Source organism: Dendrobates tinctorius, unplaced genomic scaffold (genome assembly GCF_039654945.1).
Source record: "Dendrobates tinctorius isolate UK_male_01 unplaced genomic scaffold, ASM3965494v1 ptg000232l, whole genome shotgun sequence".
Classification (NCBI taxonomy): domain Eukaryota; kingdom Metazoa; phylum Chordata; class Amphibia; order Anura; family Dendrobatidae; genus Dendrobates; species Dendrobates tinctorius.
Window position 1 is genome coordinate 1,848,255 of NW_027361899.1, and position 26,075 is coordinate 1,874,329.

Consider the following 26,075-nt stretch of genomic DNA (forward strand, 5'->3'; position numbering starts at 1 on the left):
AATCCATATTTCCAGACCCCCCACTGCTGTGCATTAGGCAGCCCCCAAATCCAAGAAGCCCCATTGTCAGAAGCTCCCGGTCCTCTCCAACAGCTGCAGGAACCTTTCCTTGCAACCAGAAAAAATGTAAAACCTGTCCATTTATAATGACCACGGACAAGATAAAGATCCCAACTCACATCAGGACTACAAGATCCCAGGTAATCTCAGCTGCATCACATCTAATGGGGTGTACTTAATTATTTGTACTAAATGTCCAGCTGGGAGTCTATATGTGGGGGAGACCGGGCCAAAGCTGAGAAAAAGGATGAATTGTCATCGCTACACAATAAGAGAAAAAAGAATGGGATCTACCTGTGGCCAAACATTTTTGTATCCCTGATCACAGCAGCGTGGATATGAAATTACTGGTATTGAAAAGTAACTTCACATCTCAGAGAGAGAGAAGGGTCTGGGAGTATAAATTTATGACGACCTTTGATACACTCAGTGCAGGAATGAATGCGCTGCATGGATTTATGTCTTTTTACATCAATTAAGGAATTTACTCTTCAGACCTTCTGAGGTGATCACAACACAGAACCAGACCCCAATCAGAGGACAATAAAACATTCACACTCCTTATCTATGAACTGTTCCAATATTTATGTCTATCCCTCTCCCATAATGATAGTTCCACTTCACATCACTTGTCTTATCTATTGTGTTATTTCTGTGCTGTGTTTTGTATAAATATGTTATTCTTCAGATGTTGTATTAGTCTATGCCTGATGAAGAGACCTGAGGAGTCTGGAAAGCTGCAATGTGTCACCATCTTTTCAGCTCGCCATTAAAAGGCATCAGCCACTGAGGACTCTCAATTCTGAATATTCTTGAAAATTATGAAAGCAGACAGAACTTTTTGAGTATCTGTGGGATCTCATTACACAACAGATATGATGTGTGTGGGGGGGGAGCTGACCTATCAGCCGGTTATAATCAGTACAGAACTGTGAGCTGGGGGTGCGGGGCTCCTGAGAGGACCGATGTGTGACCGCCTCTGTGGCTACAATGGTCCACCTTGATTATTATTGCACTAGATGACAGCAAGCAGGGATTGTAGCAGTAGCAGAGATTGTACCTGTGTGAAGAGAGGAGAGGAGGTGGATGTTAATTCTCAGCCGTTGTAATAACTGCATCTTCACAATACTTTTGCTGCAGTGATACTTATGCTGCAGGGAGACACATGCCTGACCCCCCCGCACACGTACAAGGTGTTACTAGCATATGGATGTAGCCAGGCCCTGTGCCTTTGATTGTGTAACCTCCCCTGGTGTGCTAGGCAATTGGTAATTTATCCCAAATCAGTTCCCACAACCCCTCTCACCTGATCCTCTACTCAGTCCTATATATTTAGATGCCTCCTAAGGGGGGCACGTGTGTGGGGTCAGGCACATGTCTCCCTGCAGCCTAAGCATCACTGCAGCAAAAGTATCGTGAAGATGCAGTTATTACAATGGCAGTTAGTCACGGCAGGGTTCAGGACCCCACATTATGTACCTGTCTCTTTAGGGTATGTCTGCTTAGTAACAACTTCTTTTTACTTGTATTTAGCTTTTCTATTCACCCTCCTACTCCTTCACCATGTTTACATATGCCCTCACAGTGTTTGCTCCATTAATCCTCATTCTCCTTCGCTATCCCCAAACCCCAGCACCTTCTAACCAAATAATCACCTCCCCTTTCCTCCCGACTTGACCACCTCTGCTGAACTGCTCCTCAACCTCAAATCTGTCCTAATGAAATGTAAAATAAGCCGGCCACTCTTCTCCCACCTGCTCTCACTCTCTCTGCTTCTCCTCACTGCTGGCGACATATCTCCCAATCCTGGACCCCCACAGCTCATAACCCCTATTACTACCGCTTCCTATCTAATAAAAACTACCGCAATCTTTCCAACTTAAAACCCGTGCCAATGACACCTAACCCCCTTCTCCCTCTTTCTGGAGCACTCTGGAATGCCCGCTCCATCTGCAATAAGCTCCATGTGATCCATGACCTCTTTCTCTCTCGCAATCTTGCCTTTCTCGGCCTCACAGAAACCTGGCTGACACCCTCTGACACTGCCTCCCCTGCTGCGCTGTCTTATGGCGACCTCCACTTCACCCACACGCCTCACCCTGGCAACAGACATGGTCGAGGAGTGGGTCTTCTCCTTTCTTCCAACTGCACCTTTATCCCAATCCCACCTCTTCCCTCCCTTGTCCTCCCCTCTTTTGAAGTCCACTCTGTCCGCATCTACTCTCCCTCAAACCTCCAAGTGGCCGTCTTATACCGACTTCCAGGCCCGACCACTGCCTTTATTGACCAATTCTCTACCTGGCTTCTTCGTTTTCTTTCAACTGACATCCCCACTGTCATCATGGGTGACTTCAACATCCCCATTGACACCCACCAGTCAGCAGCCTCCAAACTCCTGTCCCTTACTTCATCCTTTGGACTTACTCAGTGGTCCTCCTCAGCCACCCACACAGACAGACACACATTAGACCTGGTCTTCACCTGTCTCTGCTCTCTGTCTAACTTCACCACCTCCCCTCTACCTCTATCTGACCACTATCTACTCACTTTCTCATCCCTGTCCTCCTCTCCTGGCACCCATGTCCAGCAACACGCACACCCCCGCAGAAACCTTGCACACCTAGATACCCACGCGCTCTCTGACTCTATTCTACCACTGGCATCCATATCTTCACTCCATGACACAGACGGTGCCACTACTTTCTACAATGCCACTCTCGCATCCGCTATTGACACGGTCGCCCCTCTCGCTCATGGCAGAATGCGACGTACCAACAGACAACCCTGGCACAATAACACCACTAAAAAGCTCCCGCAAGTGTCCAGGATTGCAGAGCGGTGCTGGAAGAAAACAAATTTGCAAGACGACTTCACTGCATTCAAACAGGCAGCACTCGCTATCAAATCTGCCCTCACCTCTGCTAAACAGGCCTACTTCACAACCCTCGTATCTTCCCTATCCTACAATCCCAAACAGTTATTCAAAACTTTCAACTCCCTCCTCCGCCCACCCCTGCCCCCTCCAACCTCCCTCATCTCTGCCGAGGACTTTGCCACACACTTCAAAAATAAGATCGACCAAACAAGGCAAGTCTTTATTGTTCAATCACCACAATCCCTTTGTATACCAGACCAATGCCCAAACCCCATAACCTCCCTATCACTGAAGGGGAGCTTAATCGCCTCTTCTCCAAATCGCACCTCACAACCTGTGCACTTGACCCCATCCCATCCCACCTCCTCCCCAACCTCACCACCTCACTTATCCCATCCCTAACCCATCTCTTCAACCTATCGCTAATGTCCGGTACCTTCCCTTCTGCTTTTAAACATGCCACAATCACGCCTATCCTTAAAAAGCCAACCGTCGACCCAACCGCTATGTCCAGCTATCGGCCAATATCACTGCTCCCATTCGCTTCCAAAATCCTGGAGCAGCACGTCCATGCTGAACTTTCCTCCAACCTCTCATTTAACTTGCTCTTTGACAATCTACAATCTGGTTTCCGCCCCATCACTCCACTGAGACAGCCCTGACCAAAATTACTAACAACCTACTTACAGCCAAAGCTAACGGACAATACTCTATACTCCTGCTTCAAGGACTGTCCTCTGCATTCGACACAGTTGACCACTGCCTCCTACTACAGATCCTCTCCTCCTTTGGCATCAAAGGCCTCGCCCTATCCTGGATCTCCTCATACCTTTCAAACTGCACATTCAGCGTCTCCCACTCTCACACCACCTCCTCATCCCACCCTCTCTCTGTTGGAGTCCCCCAAGGCTCTGTTCTAGGACCCCTACTCTTCTCAATTTATACCCTTGGCCTGAGGCAACTCATAAAGTCCCACGGATTCCAGTACCACCTTTATGCCGATGATACTCAGATCTACCTCTCTGGCCCAGATGTCACCTCTCTGCTGTCCAGAATTCCGGAGTGTCTATCAGCCATATCCTCCTTCCTCTCCTCTCGCTTCCTCAAGCTCAATGTGGACAAATCTGAACTCATCATCTTTCCTCCATCTCAGATGTTCCTTACCTGACCTACCACAATTAATGACATCACGCTTTCCCCAGTACCGGAAGTCCACTGCCTCGGAGTAACCCTTGATTCTGCCCTGTCCTTCGAACCACACATCCAAGCTCTTTCTACCTCCTGTCGCCTCCAGCTCAAAAATATTTCCAGAATCCGTCCTTTCTTCAACCCTTAATCTCCTAAAATGCTTGTGCATGCCCTCATCATCTCCCGCCTCGACTACTGCAACATCCTTTTCTGTGGTCTCCCTGCTAACACCCTCGCACCTCTCCAGTCCATCCTTAACTCTGCTGCCTGACTAATTCATCTCTCTCCTCGATACTCCTCCGCTTCTCCCCTCTGCAAATCTTCACTGGCTCCCATTCCCTCAGCGTATCCAGTTCAAATTACTAATACTGACCTACAAGGCCATCTATAACCTGTCTCCCCCATATGTCTCTGATCTAATCTCCCGATACCTTCCCTCACGTAATCTCCAGACCTCCTTCTCTCCTCCACACTTATTCGCTCCTCACCCAACCGCCTCCAAGACTTCTCCCTAATAGCCCCCATCATCTGGAATTCTTTGCCCCAACATGTCCGACTATCAACCACATTCGGATCCTTCAGACGGAACCTGAAAACCCACCTCTTCAGGAAAGCCTACAGCCTGCAATGATCCCCGCTACCTCCTCACCACTATCGGAGATATCTCCTCAACCAACACTGGAACTGCTGCTACACCCCGACCTACTGTCTCCTTCCTCACCATCCTGTAGCATGTAAACCCGAAAGGGCAGGGTCCTCTCTCCCCTCTGTACCAGTCTGTCATTGTTAGTTTACTGTAAGTGATATCTGTAATTTGTATGTAACCCCTTCTCATGTACAGCACCATGGAATCAATGGTGCTATATAAATTAAAAATAATGATTATTGACCATACTGGCTGCTTCTCACCGATGGTGTCCGGTTTGGTGGCCTGGATGTGCAGGTATCCGGTTTCCCGCATGATCCTGAAAACGTTCTTCTCCATGTACGGATACAGGCGCCTGACATCTTCTTTCGTCAGCCCTACCAACCATGGAAGATATCGTCCAATCAGCAGAGATTTCAGCCTCGCCAGTCCTCCAGTTGGAAGCATCACAAAGTTTAGATGGAGACCTTTTACTGACCTGCAGGAGGAGCAAGACATGGACCATTGATGGAGTACAACCCCCAATATGGCAGACTCATGTGACGTGTGGGGGCTTCTTCCTCCCTCCAGACACTTACTGAGGCTTCATCTGAGATAGGAGGGTGGTGATTCTACTGCCCCAGTCTCCACCCTGGAGGTAAAACTCTCTGAATCCAAGTCTCAGCATCAACTTGTAGAAGATTCGGGCAGCAGCTAAGGCGCTGAATCCTAGATACGAGGAGAAGACTGAGTTAGTATTCAAGTTGTATTTATGTTCACAGTTGGTCGGGACTTCAGCCTTCAGGACCAGTTCTCACCCTGCTTAGATGGGGCCTCAGAGAAGCCGTATCCTGGGATGGATGGACAAATGACCTCAAAGACAATATTTGGATCTAGACCGTGATTCCCGGGATCCGTCAACATCGGGAGAATGTGGTAGAATTCGTAGAAGGAGCCCGGCCAGCCATGGACCATGAGGAGAGGATGGACCTTCTGTCCGGGGTTTAGATGTGATGGTTTGACGTGAATGAAATGTATGTCCAGACCTACGGGATAAGGAGTATGTGACGCCAGCAATTTATGTACATAGCTGAAGCCCCACCCTTAGATCTCACCCTAAGGTCTCATCCTGACATACCACCCTGAGACCTCAGTCTCTGGCCCCACCCTGAGGTTCCAGACTGAGCTACCACTCTGAGGTTTCATCCTGTGCGCCCAGTCTGGGATCCCATCCTGAGTGCCCACCCTGAGGTCCTACCCTGAGATTTCACCCTTAGGTTCCAGACTGAAGGCCCACCCTGTGGTCTATTAGTGGGATTCCACCAGGGTCCCAACCCTGAGATCCCACCCTGTGGTCTTTCCCTGAGGTAGCATCCTCAGGTAACACACTAAAGTCCCCACCCTTAGATCCCACCCTGAGGTTCAATCCTGAAATCTGAGAATGAGGTCTCACCTTGAGATCCCACTCTGATGTTTCATTCTGAGGTCCCACCCTGTTGTTTTATCCTGTGATTCTAGCCTGAAGTCCCAATCTGAGATCCCACCCTGGTGTCCTCCCTGAGGTCCCAGCCTGTGGTCCTCCTATGAAATCCCACCCTGAGGTCCCAATATGGGGTTTTATCCTGAGAAGCCAGACTGAGGTTTTATCCTGAGATCCCAAACTGAGGTTTTATCTTGAGAACCCAGACTGAGGTCCCACCTTACGGTCTTATCCTGAGATATCAGCCTGTGATTCAAGCGTGAAATTCCACCCAGAGGTCTCACCCTGAGATTCCACTAGGTGGTCTCATCATGAGATCCCATCCTAAGATGCCAGCCTGTGGTCCCACCCTAAGGTCCCATCCAAAGTCTCAGCCTAAGGTACCACATTTAGGTCCCACTCTGTGGACTCATTCTAAGATCCCACCCTGACATCCCATTTTGTGGTCCTAACCTGAGGTTCCAGCCAGAGGTACCACCCTTAGATTCCAGTCTGACCTTTCATCCTGAGATCCCATCCTGAGGTACCACCCTAAGATCACACCCTGTGGTCCCATCCTGAGATCCAAAAACTACATGCCCACTGTGAGATTCAACCCTCTGGTTTCACCCTGAGATCCTAACCTGTGGTCTCAGCCTTAGACCCCAATCTGAAGTCCCACCCTGTAGTACCACCCTGAGGTTCCACACTGAGATCACAACCTGAGGTTCCACCTTCAGGTCCCTTCCTGAAGTCTCACCCTGATGTTCCACCCTGAGGTGGCACTCTAAGATTCCAACCTGAAGTCTGACCCCAAGATCACACTCTGAGGTCCCAGCTTGAGATCCCACCATCTGATGTCTCCTCTACCTTCTATGGTCGTTTTGTAGTGTGCATATTTGTTGAGGATCTCCACTTGCTTGCTCCAGTCATATTTGTTCCTCCAATAAGAGATCACCGTCCTCAGATGGGAGGGATTGAACCCATAGCAGAATCTGGAGTCCTCTAGCGGAGGAAAGAAGCGGGTGCTGTCCAATCGTCTGTGAAGATCCTGGAGAGACATCCCCGTGAGATCACAGGTCATACAGAATGGAGATCCTTGTCTTTTATTCAAGCATTTGATCCCTACAGATCCCTACATCCATCTCATTTGTCTATTCCATACAGGTTGCTAGCAATCATTCATATGATCCCAACAGATCCCTGCATTAGATCCCTACATTAGATCCCTACATGCAGCTCACACATCTTAAGCCTACTGATCCCTACATCGATTTGTACATCTGATCCCTACAGATCCCTACCCCTGTCAGCCCTGTCCCTCTATCTGCCCCACGTCTCGTAGTCTCTTCGTTGCAGGGAGTTGCAGCATTTGGCCCCTGATGGTCTGCGTGTTACATAGTTGTGGCCCCTCACATGTGGCAGTTTAGGCTCCGGGCCCCTAGAATTGTCCCTCAGATCTCAGCTAAGTGTTAATGTTGCACCAAGGTGAATATGTTCCTTGCAGGGTTCAGGGACTTTTACTACTTAATGTTGTACCTCAATATCGGCGAAGGAGGCCTCGATGACGAAGGGGCGCAGGCGGGTGTCGTCCCCGTGGGTGAGCGGCTTCTCCCCTGGACCCCACCAGCCTTCTCCAAGCTCCAGGGTCTTTATCTTCCGCCCATGGAGCTTCCAGCACATGAGAGCCCCCCCCAGACCGACAGCAACGGGGACCAGGAGGCTGCGGGGCCAGTAGTCATGGAAGGCCGACCTGCAGAGGACCAGAGAAACACAGAGCGAGATGAGAAAAGGGACAGCAGCTCTGGAGGTGACTGGAGACATGATGTAACAGCAGAACAGTGAGTGCAGCTCTGGAGGTGACTGGAGAATAAGTCAGAATGTAACAGCAGAATAGTGAGTGCAGCTCTGGAGGTGACTGGAGACATGATGTAACAGCAGAACGGTGAGTGCAGCTCTGGAGGTGACTGGAGGATAATACCCAATGTAGCAGCAGAACAGTGAGTGCAGCTCTGGAGGTGACTGGAGGATAAGACCCAATGTAATAGCAGAATAGTGAGTGCAGCTCTGGAGGTGACTGGAGGATAAGACCCAATGTAATAGCAGAATAGTGAGTGCAGCTCTGGAGGATAAGACATGATGTGACTCTTGTAAGGCACTGCACATTATCTGTAGATTAGAGGACTCGCTGTTGATCATGATGGGGAACATTTCTGTCATTTCTTGTAGCCGTCGCTTCCATCAGAGGGTCCAAGCAATGCAGAGGGGTAAATAAGTATTTGACCCCTTGCTGATTTTGTAACTTTGCCCACTGACAGACATGAAGAGTCTATAATTTTAAGGGTCGGTTAATTGTAACACTGAGAGACAGAATATCAGAAATAAAATCCAGAAAATCCCATTGTATAAATTATATAAATTTATTTGCATTTTGCAGCGAGAAAAAAGTATTTGATCCCCTACCAACCATTGAGGCCGTGTGCCCACGTTAGCGTTTTTAAACACTTGGAAAACCGGACTCCTTCCCAGAAACCGCGCGTTTATGATGCGTTTTCTTCCGCGCGGTTTCTGGGAACATCGGGGAAGGCTAAAAATGCGGAGCTATGCGGAAAATAATGAGCATTCTGTGTTTTTAGCCGCTAAGCGTTTTCTAAGCGTTTAAAAACGCATGCATTGGCACAAAAAGCCAAAAATGCATTAAATTTATTGGGAAGCTTTTAAGCGTTTCCGCAGCGTCTGATCCGGCTCAAACGCTGCGGAAACGCTTACAAAAACGCAACGTGGGCACACAGCCTAAGAGTTCTGGCTCCTCATCAACTCGTTCCCTGCATTATAGACAGCTGTCTTCCATAGTCACCTTTATAAAAGACTCCTGTCCACAGACTCAATCAGTCAGACTCTAACCCCTACAACATGGGCAAGACCAAAGAGCTTTATAAGGATGTCAAGGACAAGCTCATACACCTGCACAAAGCTGGAATGGGCTACAAAACCATAAGTAAGACGCTGGGTGAGAAGGAGACAACTGTTGGTGCAATAGTAAGAAAAAGGAAGAAATACAAAATGACTGTCAATCCACATCGATATGGGGCACCATGTAAAATCTCACCTCGTGGGGTATCCTTGATCATGAGGAAGGTGAGATGGGTCGCCCTCTCAGGGCTGTGGGGTACTCGGTACCAGGCCGGTATCAGCGGGACGTATCACAGCAGCGGTCACCCGGACCGTGGCCCTGGGCGCCCAAGTAATAGGAAGATGTGAATGGTGGAATGTAGTTAGATGAATAGTTCGTGCCGCCACCTGTGGTGCTCGGCAAGGGAGGTGTTAAACCGACGCTGCATGCAGATCCGCTGGGACTGATGGTATGGTGCAGCAAAGGTGTAAAAGCTCCCCACAGGTGAAGCTGTAGTCCCAGGGCAGTGTAGATGTGGTCGGCACGGGGATGTAGCAGTGCTGGAAAGGCAGGAAGCAGACAAGACACAGCGGGGTGCAGTTTCTGTACCTTTACTTGATAACTGCAGTCCAGGGTCCTGATTACAGATGGTACCAGAGCAGGCTAGCCTGGAAGCAACTCAGAGATTCTCAGCAGACGGGCTGTGCAGTCTCCTTCCTAGCGCTTATTCGAATGAAGTACTCCCAGTACTGAGTTACACTGGAGTTCCTCTGGACAGATGTTCTCAAGAACCTCACTTGCACGGCAGACAGCTCTAGCCTCTCTCGAGGACTCCTCTCTCCTGAGTCCCGGCTCACTATCCAAGCTGCTGTTGTGCCCTCAAGTCTTAGATGGGAGAAGGGCATTTACAGCCTCCTACTCCTCTGGTGTCTGTTGCAGGACCGTTAGTATCCGTACAACCGTGGAGACCAGGCTCCAGTTCATGCGCTCTCTCCAGAGATGAGCTCGTCTTCTCCGCTCTATCTCAGCGCTCCTTCCACACGTCTGCACACTCCACGCTCCGCAGACTAACTAACTCACTACCCCTTCCTCTTGGCCCTCAGAGAGCACTCCTCCCCTTAATCCCGGTTCAGAGTTCCCCCTGCTGGCCTGGAGTGGAACTGTGTTGCATGCATAGATTGACTGCGAGAGAGACCCATCATTGCCTCCAAGCCTGGTATTACCCTCCCCTGGAGGAAGGCAAAGCCACTGTGGCGGCCATACCCCTGGGTTTTTACGCTGTTTATTTGGTAAAACCATGAAAAAAACGCAACGTGTGAACACAGCCTAACAGTAATTTTGACCAGGGGTGCACAAACTTTTACATGTCACTGTATAATCTCCGGCGTGGACCAATCAGATTTTATCTTTTTGCTGTTTTCTCTTTAGTCTAGGAAACAATGGGTTTATCCTGGAAACAGTCAACAAGCTGCCATCTGTGCAGTGTTTGTCGCCTGTGCCGTGTCTGCCGTCTGTGTTGTGTCTGCCATCTGTGCCACCTGTGCCGCGTCTGCCTTCTGTGCCGTCTGTGCCGTGTTTGCCGACTCTGATGTGTCTGCTGTCTCTGCCGTCCATGCCGAGTCTGATTTCTCTGCTGTGTCTGCCGTCTGTGCCTTGTCTGAATCGTGTCTGCTGTCCGTGCTGTGTCTGCCATCTTTGCTGTGTCTGCCATCTTGGTTGTGTCTACTGTCTGTGTTGTGTCTGCCGTCTGTGCAGTGTTTGTCGCCTGTACCGTGCCTGCCATCTGTGCCATGTCTGTCGTCTCGGCTGTGTCTGCCGTCTCTGTCATCTGTGTTGTGTCTGCAGCCTGTACCATGTCTGCCGTCTCTGCTGTCTCTGCCATCTTTGTTGTGTCTGCTGCCTGTGCCGTGTCTGCTGCCTGTGCCGTGTCTGCCATCTTTGCTGTGTCTGCCGTCTCTGTCGTCTGTGTTGTGTCTGCCGTCTCTGCCGCCTGTACCAAATCTGCCGCCTGTACCAAATCTGCCGCCTGTGCCGTGTCTGACATTTGTGTTGTGTCTGCTGTCTGTGCCGAGTGTGCTGCCTGTGCTGCGTCTGCCGTCTCGGCTGTGTCTGCTGTCTCTGTCGTCTGTGTTGTGCCTGCAGCCTGTACCATGTCTGCCGCCTGTGCCGTATCTGCCATCTCTACTGTGTCTGCTGTCTGTGCCAAGTGTGCTGCCTGTGCTGTGTCTGTGCCGTGTCTGCTTGGGTCACATCCGCAGTTCCCTTCCTGGCGTCGGAGTTCACAGCCTCAGTGCTGGAGATCACGCTGTGACTTGGGCTGTGACGCGCGCTGTGCCCGCTGAGCTGTGGTGTGAATGAGCCCTGATCTTCTCCGCTGCTCACTGCCATCTTTTTCAGCCTCTGTTCAGACATCACATTTTAGGTCCAGTTTGTGCTGCAGTAATAAAGTATTACTGCCTACTTATAACACGGCAGCGCGCGGTGCGGAGGACGGCGACGTCCCCAGGTCAGATCTGCCAGGACATGATGCAGGAGCGCTATACAGGGGTCATTATCCCCTCATGTAATCACATCGCTCACAAATGAGGAAAACATTGTATGATCCGCTGTCCTAAGACCAGAAGCAGAAAAACCAAAAGTCGAGACCCTGAGACGAAGCAGAGACCACAATGCAGCTTTTATTACAATCGATGGTCACCGCCAAACTGGGTCCTGATTACAAGGAAAGAAGGAATAATAGAAATAAAATGATAAAGGGCTGCGGAATGTGATGGTTCTTTATAAATAAATTATTATTATCAAATCTAAACTAGATGAAAGTGCAATGCCTAGTTATGACCAGCAGGTGGCGACACTTTAATGAATTATAGAATGCAAAGATACAGAGCAAAAACCAAATAAAGAATATAGAAAACGAGAACAGAAAACCCACCGAGATGAGACATCAGACAGAGCCGGACCCCGAAACAACAAAAACAAAGCATTCATTAATTGGCTTTACGTTTTGTTTCCATTCTTTTGATCATCATTATATCGCCGCCTGCTGGCCATCATTGTTTATTACTCACTTCACTGTTGCCCTTTAATGAAATTTATATTTATCTCCTTTATGACTTTCTTCTTGCCATCATGAATCGTTTCTGCTCACATCATCGCTCTTTGTAATCAGCCCAATGGCAGTTGTGTATCGATAAGAATGAAAAAACCCTGTATTGTTTGCTCATGGAGCTTCTGGCTGAACTTGATGGACCTGTGTCTTTATCCCTACCTACATAGCTATTCTAGGAGTGTCCGCACTTTTGTTGGTGCTTTCTTATTTGCTTTAGGTTTCTCTAGAATGTAACCTGAACTCTTTTTGAAGCCATTAAGCTGGCACTGCATGTGCACCACTGCAGAAGGGAAGAGGGCCTAGAAGAAAGGACTGCAGGAGGGGAACCAGCATCAGGAGAAAGGACTGCAGGAAGGAGTACCAGAAGAAAGGACTACAGGAGGAGAACTGCCACCAGAAGAAAGGACTACAGGAGGGGAACTGCCACCAGAAGAAAGGACTACAGGAGGGGAACTGACACCAGGAGAAAGGACTGCAGGAAGGAGTACCAGAAGAAAGGACTGCAGAAGGGGAACTGGCACCAGGAGAAAGGACTACAGGAGGGGAACTGACACCAGGAGAAAGGACTGCAGGAAGGAGCACCAGAAGAAAGGACTGCAGGAGAAGAACTGGCACCAGGAGAAAGGACTGCAGGAGGGGAACTGGTACCAGAAGAAAGGACTGCAGGAAGGAGCACCAGAAGAAAGGACTGCAGGAGGAGAACTGGCACCAGAAGAAAGGACGGCAGGAAGGAGCACCAGAAGAAAGGACTGCAGAAGGGGAACTGGCACCAGGAGAAAGGACTGCAGGAAGGAGTACCAGAAGAAAGGACTGAAGGAGGGGAACTGGTACCAGGAGAAAGGACAGCAGGAAGGAGCACCAGAAAAAAGGACTGCAGGAGGGGAACTGGCACCAGGAGAAATGACTGCAGGAAGGAGCACCAGAAGAAGGGACTGCAAGAGGGGAACTCGCACCAGGAGAAAGGACTGCAGGAAGGAGTACCCAAAGAAAGGACTGCAGGAGGGAAACTGGCACCAGGAGAAAGGACTGCAGGAAGGAGTACCAGAAGAAAGGACTGCAGGAGGAGAACTGGCACCAGAAGAGAGGACTGCAGAAGGGGAACTGACACCAGGAGAAAGGACTGCAGGAAGGAGCACCAGAAGAAAGGACTGCAGGAGGGGAACTGTCACCAGGAGAAAGGACTGCAGGAAGGAGTACCAGAAGAAAGGACTGCAGAAGGGGAACTGGCACCAGGAGAAAGTACTACAGGAGGGGAACTGGCACCAGGAGAAAGGACTGCTTCCCCTTCTACTAATCTGTTGCCCCCAATCCCTCACCTGTTGCCCGGCCCCTACCCCTCACCTTCTGCCACCACTCCTCAGCTGCTGTCCCCTGCTGCTTACCTGTTGCCCCCCACCTGCTGCTCCCCACTCCTCATGTGTTGCCCCCATCCCTCACGTGTTGCCCCCCCATCCCTCACATGTTGCCCCCTACCTCTCACCTGCTGCCCACCATTCCTCACCTGCTCACCCCTGCTCCTCACCTGCTGCCCCTCACCCGCTGCCTCTGCTCCTCACCTGCTGCTCAACACCCCTCTCATACTGCTCTGCACTATTCACCTGCTGCCCCCCACTCTTCACCTGCTTTTCATCACTCCTTGTCTCCTGCTCCTGAACTGCACCCCTCAACTCCTGCCTCCACCTGTCACCTGATACCCCCCACCCCTCACCTGCTGCCCCTTACTCCTCACCTGCCATCCTCCAGGAGCTGCCTCCACATTGTAGCTTCTGTGGTGTCGTATTGCTCTTCCTGATGCCCTTTGTCCTCTTACAAGTAGAGAAATAGCAAGCACCCTCCTCTGCCCCTCCTGCCTGCAAGCATCAGGACAGAGTCATCCAAGTGCAACAGAAAAAGGACAAATCAAAGAGTCTCTTCCTGTGTGATCTGACAGCAATCCACTAGATTTCCACAGGTACCAAGTGGTACATAAATCTGGATTTCCACAGTTATAATCCTCTGCTCTCTGTGAAGTTGTGCATTGTCAGTCCTCACTGTAAATTGTGGAATTATATTCATGAACTGCATCAGCTGCTGTCTGCAGTCACCACTAGGGGGAGCTCCCTGTATACAGAGATACATGATAAGATCCTGTCTGTAGCCACCACTAGGGGGAGCTCCCTGCATACAGAGATACATAAGATCCTGTCTGTAGCCACCACTAGGGGGAGCTCCCTGCATACAGAGATACATAAGATCCTGTCTGCAGCCACCACTAGGGGGAGCTCCCTGTATACAGAGATACAAAATAAGATCCTGTCTGTAGCCACCACTAGGGGGAGCTCCCTGTATACAGAGTTACATGATAAGATCCTGTCTGGAGCCACCACTAAGGGGAGCTCCCTGTATACAGAGATACATGATAAGATCCTGTCTGCAGCCACCACTAGGGGGAGCTCCCTGTATATAGAGATACATGATAAGATCCTGTCTGCAGCCACCACTAGGGGGAGCTCCCTGTATACAGAGATACATGATAAGATCCTGTCTGCAGCCACCACTAGGGGGAGCTCCCTGTATACAGAGATACATGATAAGATCCTGTCTGCAGCCACCACTAGGGGGAGCTCCCTGTATACAGAGATACATGATAAGATCCTGTCTGCAGCCACCACTAGGGGGAGCTCCCTGTATACAGAGATACATGATAAGATCCTGTCTGCAGCCACCACTAGGGGGTGCTCCCTGTATAAAGAGATACATGATAAGATCCTGTCTGCAGCCACCACTAGGGGGAGCTCCCTGTATACAGAGATACATGATAAGATCCTGTCTGCAGCCACCACTAGAGGGAGCTCCCTGTATACAGAGATACATGATAAGCTCCTATCTGCAGTCACCACTAGGGGGAGCTCCCTGTATACAGAGATACATGATAAGATCCTGTGTGCAGCCACCACTAGGGGGAGCTCCCTGTATACAGAGATATGTGATAAGATCCTGTTTGCAGCCACCAATAGTGGGAGCTCCCTGTATACAGAGATACATGATAAGTGAGGACCACAAGGCTCTGTCCTGTTTCCAGTGTCCTAGACCCACCTTTACTGGTTATTAAAAAGGGGGGGGCTTAAAAAGTGATGTGGCGTCCCACTTATTTTTAATAAACAGCTAAGGTTAAGAAGACAGCTAGGGGCTGATATTAATAGGCAGAGAAGGACCATAGATATTGGCCCCTTCCCAGACTAATAAGACCAGCACTCATCCACCCCAGAAATGGCAGATCCATTAGTTGCGCCAATTCTGGCACTTAGCCTCGGCTCTTTCCATGGGCCCTGGTGCAGTGGCAATAGGGGTAATGGTTTTGGGGTTGATGTCTGCTGTGTAATATCTGCTGACATCAAGCCATCTATCAGACACCCCATTACTAACTATTGCTAAGATATTAATGACCATCGGGAACCCATATTGGTACCACCAGTAGAGCCTTAGAAGATATATTATTAGATATACAAAGTTACCGGAAATCTATCTTACAGAATAGAGCAACTATAGATTATTTGTTATTAATTCACTATCATAGGTGTCAATCGTTTGAAGGTATGTTTTGTTTTAACTTGTCAGATCATAGCCACGATTTGCAGTCTCAGACCAGTTAAATGGTGGGATTGGTTATTTTCCTGGTTGCCTGACTTTGGTTATTGACGCTATATTTTATATTTGCTATAATCTGTGCTTGTATTACTTTATGCTGCTGTATATAATGTATTCCTTATCTCATATCAATGTATCGTTTATCCGCTGAAGCTAGTCCCTTGGGATATGGTATTGTATATAAATGATATATGGTTTCCCGATGGTCATGGGTGGATTGTAATAGGGGTAATGGTTTTGGGGTTGATGTCTGCTGTGTAATATCTGCTGACATCAAGCCATCTATCAGACACCCCATTACTAACTATTGCTAAGATATTAATGACCATCGAGAACCCATATTGGTAGCCTGTCTTTGAGGACCCCTTTAAAATATTAAGCAGTAATAGTTTAGCTGTGTATTTTCTGTAATTCTCCTAACACCTGGGCTGCATAGTTTCTAGTGAGAGCAGACTTGTTTATAAGTATTATCCAATTATCACATAGTTCTTTTATCCCTGTTTTGTGATAATAGTGTATGTTTATATTCTTCAGTGGGAAAACATATGTTTATAGTTACTGCATAGTTTCACTATTAGGCTATGTGCCCACGCAGCGATTCTGAAGCAGAATAAACCTGAGCAGAATCTCACACCCTGCTCCCGGGAAAACGCATGCGGTTTTTGATGCGCTTTTGTAAGCGTTTGTCAAGCGTTTTCCTAAGCGTTTTTGCCCATATAATTGATGGTATGCGGAATTGCGGGCGATTCCGCAAAACTAATGAACATGCTGTGTTTTTAATCGCTAAGCGTTTCCGTAGCGGTAAAAAGCGCACTATTGGCACAACATGTGCGTTTTTCATTAAAAATCAATTGGATGCTTTTCTTAAGCTTTTCTGCAGCAGAATCGCTTGTCTAAAAGCGCTGCAGAAACGCTTCAAAAACGCTACGTGGGCACACAGCCTTAATGTTTGGTGAGAATTGTCGTGTTAATAGTTTGGTAGAACATCCAGAACCAGGAAGGTCTTTGTTATGTCATATCCGGTGATGTATTTGTCCAGTGTAGATTCACATCTGAAGAGCTGGCCACTCAGAAGAGAGATACTATACTGGACAAATAGAATTTGTTAGAGTTTGTGTAACACTTGGTTATGCAAGCATTGTTGTTTCTAAACAATGCATAAGCTGGGGAACACTGCAGCTAAGACAGAAGCCTGTTAACCTGTAGACTGCAGGGGACGCCCGGGTGGATCTATAGTGTGGATATCCCAGGAATTTCTCTGTCTTTGCCATTTTGCTTCTCACAGTTGATGTTTCTGGACAGATGATGTTGCTATTCCTGGTGAAGTTTTGCTTTTTGCTTATGTAGGGTGCAATGTAAGTACTTTACCTTTGTGACTTATATTATGGAAAAGTGAATGCAATATCTTACTCTTTCCTGTTTTCTGTAATCATTTAATTATTGTAATAACATTAATCACCTTCTTTAAAGCCGTATCTGAGCCCTTTAAATACTTGGCAAAACAGAACTCTGTAGTCAAAAGACCATGTAATAAAAAAAAAAGAATCACCAGGGGTCCAGCGTAATCCATAATATGGATGTCCCACAACGATCCCCAACTCTGCTACATCCAGAGGCTGTGATGAGCGGTGACATCAGTAATGTGACCACACACCACGGCTGCCAAAACTTACTGAGAGTAGGGAGAGAATCAGGGATAGTGACGAGCGGTGACATCATTAAGGTTACCGCAGTTCACAGCCAGCAGTTCTCACAGCACCTCTGTGGTGTATGCCATGAACTCTGTAAGGTTACCGCAGTTCACAGCTGTCGGTTATTACGCTGTCCTTTGCGGTTCACATAGAGGTCACTGTGAGAACCGCCGGCTGTGACCTGTAGTAACCTTAGTGACGTCACCGCTCGTCACTGCTGCTAGTTCCCACCCTACTGTGTGGGTTTCGGCAGTCATGGTTAGCTGTAGCATTATTGATGTCGCTGCTCATCACAGCCTCCGAATGTAGCAGAGCCGGAGATCATTGTGAGACGTCCATATTATGGATTACAGCGGAGCTTGTGGATTTTTTTTTGCAATAAATAGATAAAAGAGAGGAATTGTTGGGGAGAGATTTGTACAATTAAAGGACGTTTGTATGTGTGTGTGTTTATTTCTTTTGTCTTATAGACGCCTCTCCATTACTAACCTCTGGGCTTGATGTCAGCAGACATTACACAGCTCATATAAACCCCAGAACTGAAAGAGCTTGTAATGGATGCACCATTTCGGGGGCGGCTGAGGGCTGGTGTTATTAGCCTGGGAAGGGGACAATATCCATGTACTATTAATATCAGCCTGCAGCTGTCTGCTTAGTCTTTGCTGGTTATTAACCCCTTCTCGACATGCGCCGTACTAGTATTGCTCTGTGGGAGCTGCATTTCCGCAAACAACAGTACCAGTAGGGCGCACCGATTGTGTGGCCTCACGCTGTGCGCCGCAAGGATTGGGTGCGGGTGTCAGCTGAATGTGACAGCCAGCGTCGGACTGGCCCACCGGAGAACCGGTGGATTCTCCGGTGGGCCCTGGCATCTGGTGGGCCCTGGCACCTGCTGGCATACAGGGCCAGCAGTTGCCTAGGGCCCCCGCTGCTCCAGGGGCCCCCAGCCAGTGGTGTGTCGCACACCATGCAGCTGCTATGGGGGCCCCTGCCAGCGGAGCAGCAGCGGGTGTCAGGAGGGAGGAGCCCCTGTCCCCGCTGCTAAAGAGAAATGAATATTCACTGCGAAGCATATCATTTCACAGTCTCCACCCCCAGAGGCCCCGCCCCCAGAGGCCCCGCCCCCAGCCCAGTAAGCCGCTCTGCAGACTACAGCTGTAAATCAGGGCCGGCGCCGCCCTCAGTCCTCTCTGCTCCTGACTCACAGCCAGTGCGCGATGACGTCACTACATCACACACCCGCTGTGTGTCTGGCAGAGGGGGCAGCTCCTGACACTGAAGCCGGGATCAGCGTGGGAGCGAGGAGGAGAGGTGAGTATTGTGGTTTGTTTTGTTTTTTTTTATATCTCTCTCGCTCTCTCTATCTGTCTCTATCTATCTATCTATCTATCTCTATATATCTCTCTCTCTATCTCTCTTATATCTATCTTTCTATCTCTATCTATTATCTATATCTATCTATTTCTATATCTCTATCTTTATATCTATCTATCTATCTATCTTACTCTGTCTATCTCTATATCTATTATCTCTATATTTTTTATCTATCTAGCTACCATCTATATCTATCTATCTTTATCTATATATATATCTCTATCTAATATCTATATCTATCTATCTTTATCTATATATATTAATATCTAATATCTATATCTATCTATCTCTATACCTATCTATCTATTTATCTATCCGTTATCTATCTCTATATCTTTTCTCTCGCTATCTATCGCTCTATCTCTATATCTATCTCTATATCTATCTTTATATCTATATCTATATATCTATCTCTATCTATCTCTATATCTATTTCTCTCTATATCTATATCTCTCTCTATAGCTATCTATCTATATATCTCTATATCTATCTCTCTGTATATCTATCTATCGTTCTATCTCTATATATTTATCTATCTTTATCTATTTATCTCTATATCTTTTCTCTGTATCTATCTCTCTCTATATCTATATCTATCTATCTATCTCTATATATATCTATTATCTCTATCTCTATATCTATCTCTCTGTATATCTATCTATCTTTCTCTATCTATCTCTATTATCTATATCTATCTCTATCTATCTATCGCTCTATCTCTATATCTGTCTTTCTATCTATCTCTATATCTATATTTATCTATTATGTCTATCTATCTAGCTATCTCTATTATCTATATCTACCTATCTCTATATCTTTCTGTCTTTACTCTATCTCTATATCTATCTGTTATCTCTATATTTATTATCTATCTTTATCTATCTCTATCTATTATCTATATCTATATCTATCTATTTATCGATCTCTGTATCTATCTCTCTCTATATCTACCGCTCTCTCTATCTCTATCTATCTTTATATCTATATCTATCTATCTATCTCTATATCTATATATTATCTCTATATCTATCTATCTCTATATCTATCTATTATCTCTATATCTATCTACCTATCTATCTCTATATCTATCTCTATATCTCTCTCTCTATAGCTATCTATATATTATCTCTATATCTATCTATCTATATATTATCTCTATATCTATCTATCTATATATTATCTCTATATCTATCTGTTATCTCTATATCCATATCTATCTCTATATCTATCTTTCTATCTAACACCATATCTCTATATCTCATTATCTATCTATCTCTATCTCTCTCTCTCTTTATCTATCTATCTATTGATCTATCCATCTATCTCTATATCTATCTCTATATCTATCTATTATATCTATCTATTATCTCTATTATCTATATCTATCTATCCATCTATCTATCTAGCTATCTCTATCTATCTCTATATCTAGCTATTATCTCTATATCTATCTTTCTTTTTCTATCTGTCTCTATATCTATCTATCTATCTCTATATCTATTATCTCTATATCTATCTATCTCTATATATATCTCTATATCTATTTTTATTTATAGCCATCTATCTATATATATTTATCTCTATATCTATCTATATATGTCTATATTATTATTATTATTATTATTATTATTATTATATCTGTATATCTCTGTCTATTATCTATCTCTATCTATATATCTCTATATCTTTCTATCTATCCATTATCTATTTTCTATCTATCTCTATATCTATCTACCTATCGATCTATCTATCTATCTATCTATCTATCTTTCTTTCTATATCTATCTTTATATCTATCTCTATCTATCTCTATGAATCTTTCTATCTATATCTATCCATTATCTACGTTCTATCCATTATCTACTATCTATCTCTATATCTATCTATTTCTACATCTATCTATCTATATCTATCTAACTCTATATATCTATATAGCATTATACCCTATGAGGAGGCAGCATTATACCCTATGAGGGGGGCAGTATTATACCCTATGAGGAGGCAGCATTATACCCTATGAGGAGGCAGTATTATACCCTATGAGGAGGCAGCATTATACCCTATGAGGAGGCAGTATTATACCCTATGAGGAGGCAGTATTATACCCTATGAGGGGGGCAGCATTATACCCTATGAGGAGGCAGCATTATACCCTATGAGGGGGGCAGCATTATACCCTATGAGGGGGGCAGTATTATATCCTATGAGGGGGTGCATTATACCCTATGAGGGGGGCAGTATTATACCCTATGAGGAGGCAGCATTATACCCTATGAGGGGGGCAGCATTATACCCTATGAGGGGGGCAGCATTATACCCTATGAGGGGGCAGCATTATACCCTATGAGGGGGGAAGCATTATACCCTATGAGGAGGCAGCATTATACCCTATGAGGGGGGCAGTATTATACCCTATGAGGGGGGCAGTATTATACCCTATGAGGGGGGCAGCATTATACCCTATGAGGAGGCAGCATTATACCCTATGAGGGGGGCAGTATTATACCCTATGAGGGGGGCAGCATTATACCCTATGAGGAGGCAGCATTATACCCTATGAGGGGGGCAGCATTATACCCTATGAGGGGGGCAGTATTATATCCTATGAGGGGGTGCATTATACCCTATGAGGGGGGCAGCATTATACCCTATGAGGGGGCAGCATTATACCCTATGAGGAGGCAGCATTATACCCTATGAGGGGGGCAGTATTATACCCTATGAGGGGGGCAGCATTATACCCTATGAGGGGGCAGCATTATACCCTATGAGGAGGGCAGTATTATACCCTATGAGGGGGGAAGCATTATACCCTATGAGGGGGCAGCATTATACCCTATGAGGAGGGCAGTATTATACCCTATGAGGAGGCAGCATTATACCCTATGAGGAGGCAGCATTATACCCTATGAGGGGGGCAGTATTATACCCTATGAGGGGGCAGCATTATACCCTATGAGGGGGCAGCATTATACCCTATGAGGGGGGCAGTATTATACCCTATGAGGGGGGCAGCATTATACCCTATGAGGGGGCAGCATTATACCCTATGAGGAGGGCAGTATTATACCCTATGAGGGGGGCAGTATTATACCCTATGAGGGGGGAAGCATTATACCCTATGAGGGGGCAGCATTATACCCTATGAGGGGGGCAGTATTATACCCTATGAGGAGGCAGCATTATACCCTATGAGGAGGCAGCATTATACCCTATGAGGGGGGCAGTATTATACCCTATGAGGGGGGCAGCATTATACCCTATGAGGGGGCAGCATTATACCCTATGAGGAGGGCAGTATTATACCCTATGAGGGGGGCAGTATTATACCCTATGAGGGGGGAAGCATTATATCCTATGAGGAGGCAGCATTATACCCTATGAGGAGGGCAGTATTATACCCTATGAGGGGGGCAGCATTATACCCTATGAGGAGGCAGCATTATACCCTATGAGGGGGGAAGCATTATACCCTATGAGGAGGCAGCATTATACCCTATGAGGGGGGAAGCATTATACCCTATGAGGGGGGCAGCATTATACCCTATGAGGGGGGCAGCATTATACCCTATGAGGAGGCAGCATTATACCCTATGAGGGGGGCAGTATTATACCCTATGAGGGGGGCAGCATTATACCCTATGAGGAGGCAGCATTATACCCTATGAGGGGGGCAGCATTATACCCTATGAGGGGGGCAGTATTATATCCTATGAGGGGGTGCATTATACCCTATGAGGGGGGCAGTATTATACCCTATGAGGAGGCAGCATTATACCCTATGAGGGGGGCAGCATTATACCCTATGAGGGGGGCAGCATTATACCCTATGAGGGGGCAGCATTATACCCTATGAGGGGGGAAGCATTATACCCTATGAGGAGGCAGCATTATACCCTATGAGGGGGGCAGTATTATACCCTATGAGGGGGGCAGTATTATACCCTATGAGGGGGGCAGCATTATACCCTATGAGGAGGCAGCATTATACCCTATGAGGGGGGCAGTATTATACCCTATGAGGGGGGCAGCATTATACCCTATGAGGAGGCAGCATTATACCCTATGAGGGGGGCAGCATTATACCCTATGAGGGGGGCAGTATTATATCCTATGAGGGGGTGCATTATACCCTATGAGGGGGGCAGTATTATACCCTATGAGGAGGCAGCATTATACCCTATGAGGAGGCAGCATTATACCCTATGAGGGGGGCAGTATTATACCCTATGAGGGGGGCAGCATTATACCCTATGAGGAGGCAGCATTATACCCTATGAGGGGGGCAGTATTATACCCTATGAGGGGGGCAGCATTATACCCTATGAGGAGGCAGCATTATACCCTATGAGGGGGGCAGCATTATACCCTATGAGGGGGGCAGTATTATATCCTATGAGGGGGTGCATTATACCCTATGAGGGGGGCAGTATTATACCCTATGAGGAGGCAGCATTATACCCTATGAGGAGGCAGCATTATACCCTATGAGGGGGGCAGTATTATACCCTATGAGGGGGGCAGCATTATACCCTATGAGGAGGCAGCATTATACCCTATGAGGGGGGCAGTATTATACCCTATGAGGGGGGCAGCATTATACCCTATGAGGAGGCAGCATTATACCCTATGAGGGGGGCAGCATTATACCCTATGAGGAGGCAGCATTATACCCTATGAGGGGGGCAGCATTATACCCTATGAGGAGGCAGCATTATACCCTATGAGGAGGCAGCATTATACCCTATGAGGAGGCAGCATTATACCCTATGAGGGGGCAGCATTATACCCTATGAGGAGGCAGCATTATACCCTATGAGGGGGGCAGTATTATACCCTATGAGGAGGCAGCATTATACCCTATGAGGGGGCAGCATTATACCCTATGAGGGGGCAGCATTATACCCTATGAGGAGGCAGCATTATACCCTATGAGGAGGCAGCATTATACCCTATGAGGGGGCAGTATTATACCCTATGAGGAGGCAGCATTATACCCTATGAGGAGGCAGCATTATACCCTATGAGGGGGCAGCATTATACCCTATGAGGAGGCAGCATTATACCCTATGAGGAGGCAGCATTATACCCTATGAGGAGGCAGCATTATACCCTATGAGGGGGCAGTATTATACCCTATGAGGAGGCAGCATTATACCCTATGAGGGGGCAGCATTATACCCTATGAGGGGGCAGCATTATACCCTATGAGGAGGCCGCATTATACCCTATGAGGGGGGCAGCATTATACCCTATGAGGAGGCAGCATTATACCCTATGAGGGGGCAGCATTATACCCTATGAGGGGGCAGCATTATACCCTATGAGGGGGCAGCATTATACCCTATGAGGAGGCAGCATTATACCCTATGAGGGGGGCAGCATTATACCCTATGAGGAGGGCAGTATTATACCCTATGAGGGGGGCAGTATTATACCCTATGAGGAGGCAGCATTATACCCTATGAGGAGGCAGCATTATACCCTATGAGGGGGCAGCATTATACCCTATGAGGGGGCAGCATTATACCCTATGAGGAGGCAGCATTATACCCTATGAGGGGGGCAGCATTATACCCTATGAGGAGGGCAGTATTATACCCTATGAGGGGGGCAGTATTATACCCTATGAGGAGGCAGCATTATACCCTATGAGGAGGCAGCATTATACCCTATGAGGGGGCAGCATTATACCCTATGAGGGGGCAGCATTATACCCTATGAGGAGGCAGCATTATACCCTATGAGGAGGCAGCATTATACCCTATGAGGAGGCAGTATTATACCCTATGAGGGGGGCAGCATTATACCCTATGAGGAGGCAGCATTATACCCTATGAGGAGGCAGCATTATACCCTATGAGGGGGGCAGTATTATACCCTATGACGAGGCAGCATTATACCCTATGAGGAGGCAGCATTATACCCTATGAGGGGGGCAGCATTATACCCTATGAGGGGGCAGCATTATACCCTATGAGGGGGGCAGCATTATACCCTATGAGGAGGCAGCATTATACCCTATGAGGGGGGCAGTATTATACCCTATGAGGAGGCAGCATTATACCCTATGAGGGGGGCAGCATTATACCCTATGAGGAGGCAGCATTATACCCTATGATGAGGCAGCATTATACCCTATGATGAGGCAGCATTATACCCTATGAGGGGGGCAGTATTATACCCTATGAGGAGGCAGCATTATACCCTATGAGGGGGGCAGCATTATACCCTATGAGGAGGCAGCATTATTCCCTATGAGGAGGCAGCATTATACCCTATGAGGGGGGCAGTATTATACCCTATGAGGGGGGCAGTATTATACCCTATGAGGGGGGCAGTATTATACCCTATGAGGGGGCAGCATTATACCCTATGAGGGGGCAGCATTATACCCTATGAGGGGGGCAGTATTATACCCTATGAGGAGGCAGCATTATACCCTATGAGGAGGCAGCATTATTCCCTATGAGGAGGCAGCATTATACCCTATGAGGAGGCAGCATTATTCCCTATGAGGGGGGCAGTATTATACCTTATGAGGGGGCAGCATTATACCCTATGAGGGGGTGCATTACACCCTATGAGGAGGCAGCATTATACCCTATGAGGGGGCAGTATTATACCCTATGAGGGGGGCAGTATTATACCCTATGAGGGGGCAGTATTATACCCTATGAGGGGGGCAGTATTATACCCTATGAGGGGGTGCATTACACCCTATGAGGAGGCAGCATTATACCCTATGAGGGGGCAGTATTATACCCTATGAGGGGGGCAGTATTATACCCTATGAGGAGGGCAGCATTATACCTTATGAGGGGGCAGCATTATACCCTATGAGGAGGCAGCATTATTCCCTATGAGGAGGCAGCATTATACCCTATGAGGAGGCAGCATTATACCCTATGAGGGGGGCAGTATTATACCCTATGAGGGGGGCAGCATTATACCCTATGAGGGGGGCAGCATTATACCCTATGAGGGGGGCAGTATTATACCCTATGAGGGGGTACATTACACCCTATGAGGAGGCAGCATTATACCCTATGAGGGGGCAGTATTATACCCTATGAGGGGGGCAGCATTATACCCTATGAGGAGACAGCATTATACCCTATGAGGGGGGCAGTATTATACCCTATGAGGGGGTGCATTATACCCTATGAGGGG

At 47.4% G+C, this 26,075-nt stretch overlaps 1 protein-coding gene across 6 annotated transcripts in view; it reads right to left on the minus strand.

Moving 5' to 3' along the window:
* The window catches only part of LOC141060003 (epoxide hydrolase 1-like), a 34,455-nt gene extending 20,461 nt beyond the window's left edge, over positions 1-13,994 (minus strand). For 5 of the 6 annotated variants that reach the window (XR_012222643.1, XR_012222642.1, XR_012222641.1 and 2 more), the window contains exons 1-6: positions 13,939-13,994; positions 7,747-7,960; positions 7,078-7,258; positions 5,567-5,794; positions 5,348-5,477; positions 5,033-5,247 (exon numbers count right to left, since the gene is read on the minus strand). Coding sequence is in view for 3 of the 6 variants with exons in the window: in XM_073556244.1 (XP_073412345.1) it covers positions 5,033-5,247; positions 5,348-5,477; positions 5,567-5,794; positions 7,078-7,258; positions 7,747-7,960; positions 13,939-13,967 (997 nt within the window). In the remaining 3 variants the exon portion in view is untranslated. Of the gene's footprint in view, positions 1-5,032; positions 5,248-5,347; positions 5,478-5,566; positions 5,795-7,077; positions 7,259-7,746; positions 7,961-12,168; positions 12,985-13,938 lie in introns of those variants that run through there. The other variant, XM_073556245.1, reaches the window with a different exon arrangement.
* Between the last annotated feature and the right edge of the window lie 12,081 nt (positions 13,995-26,075).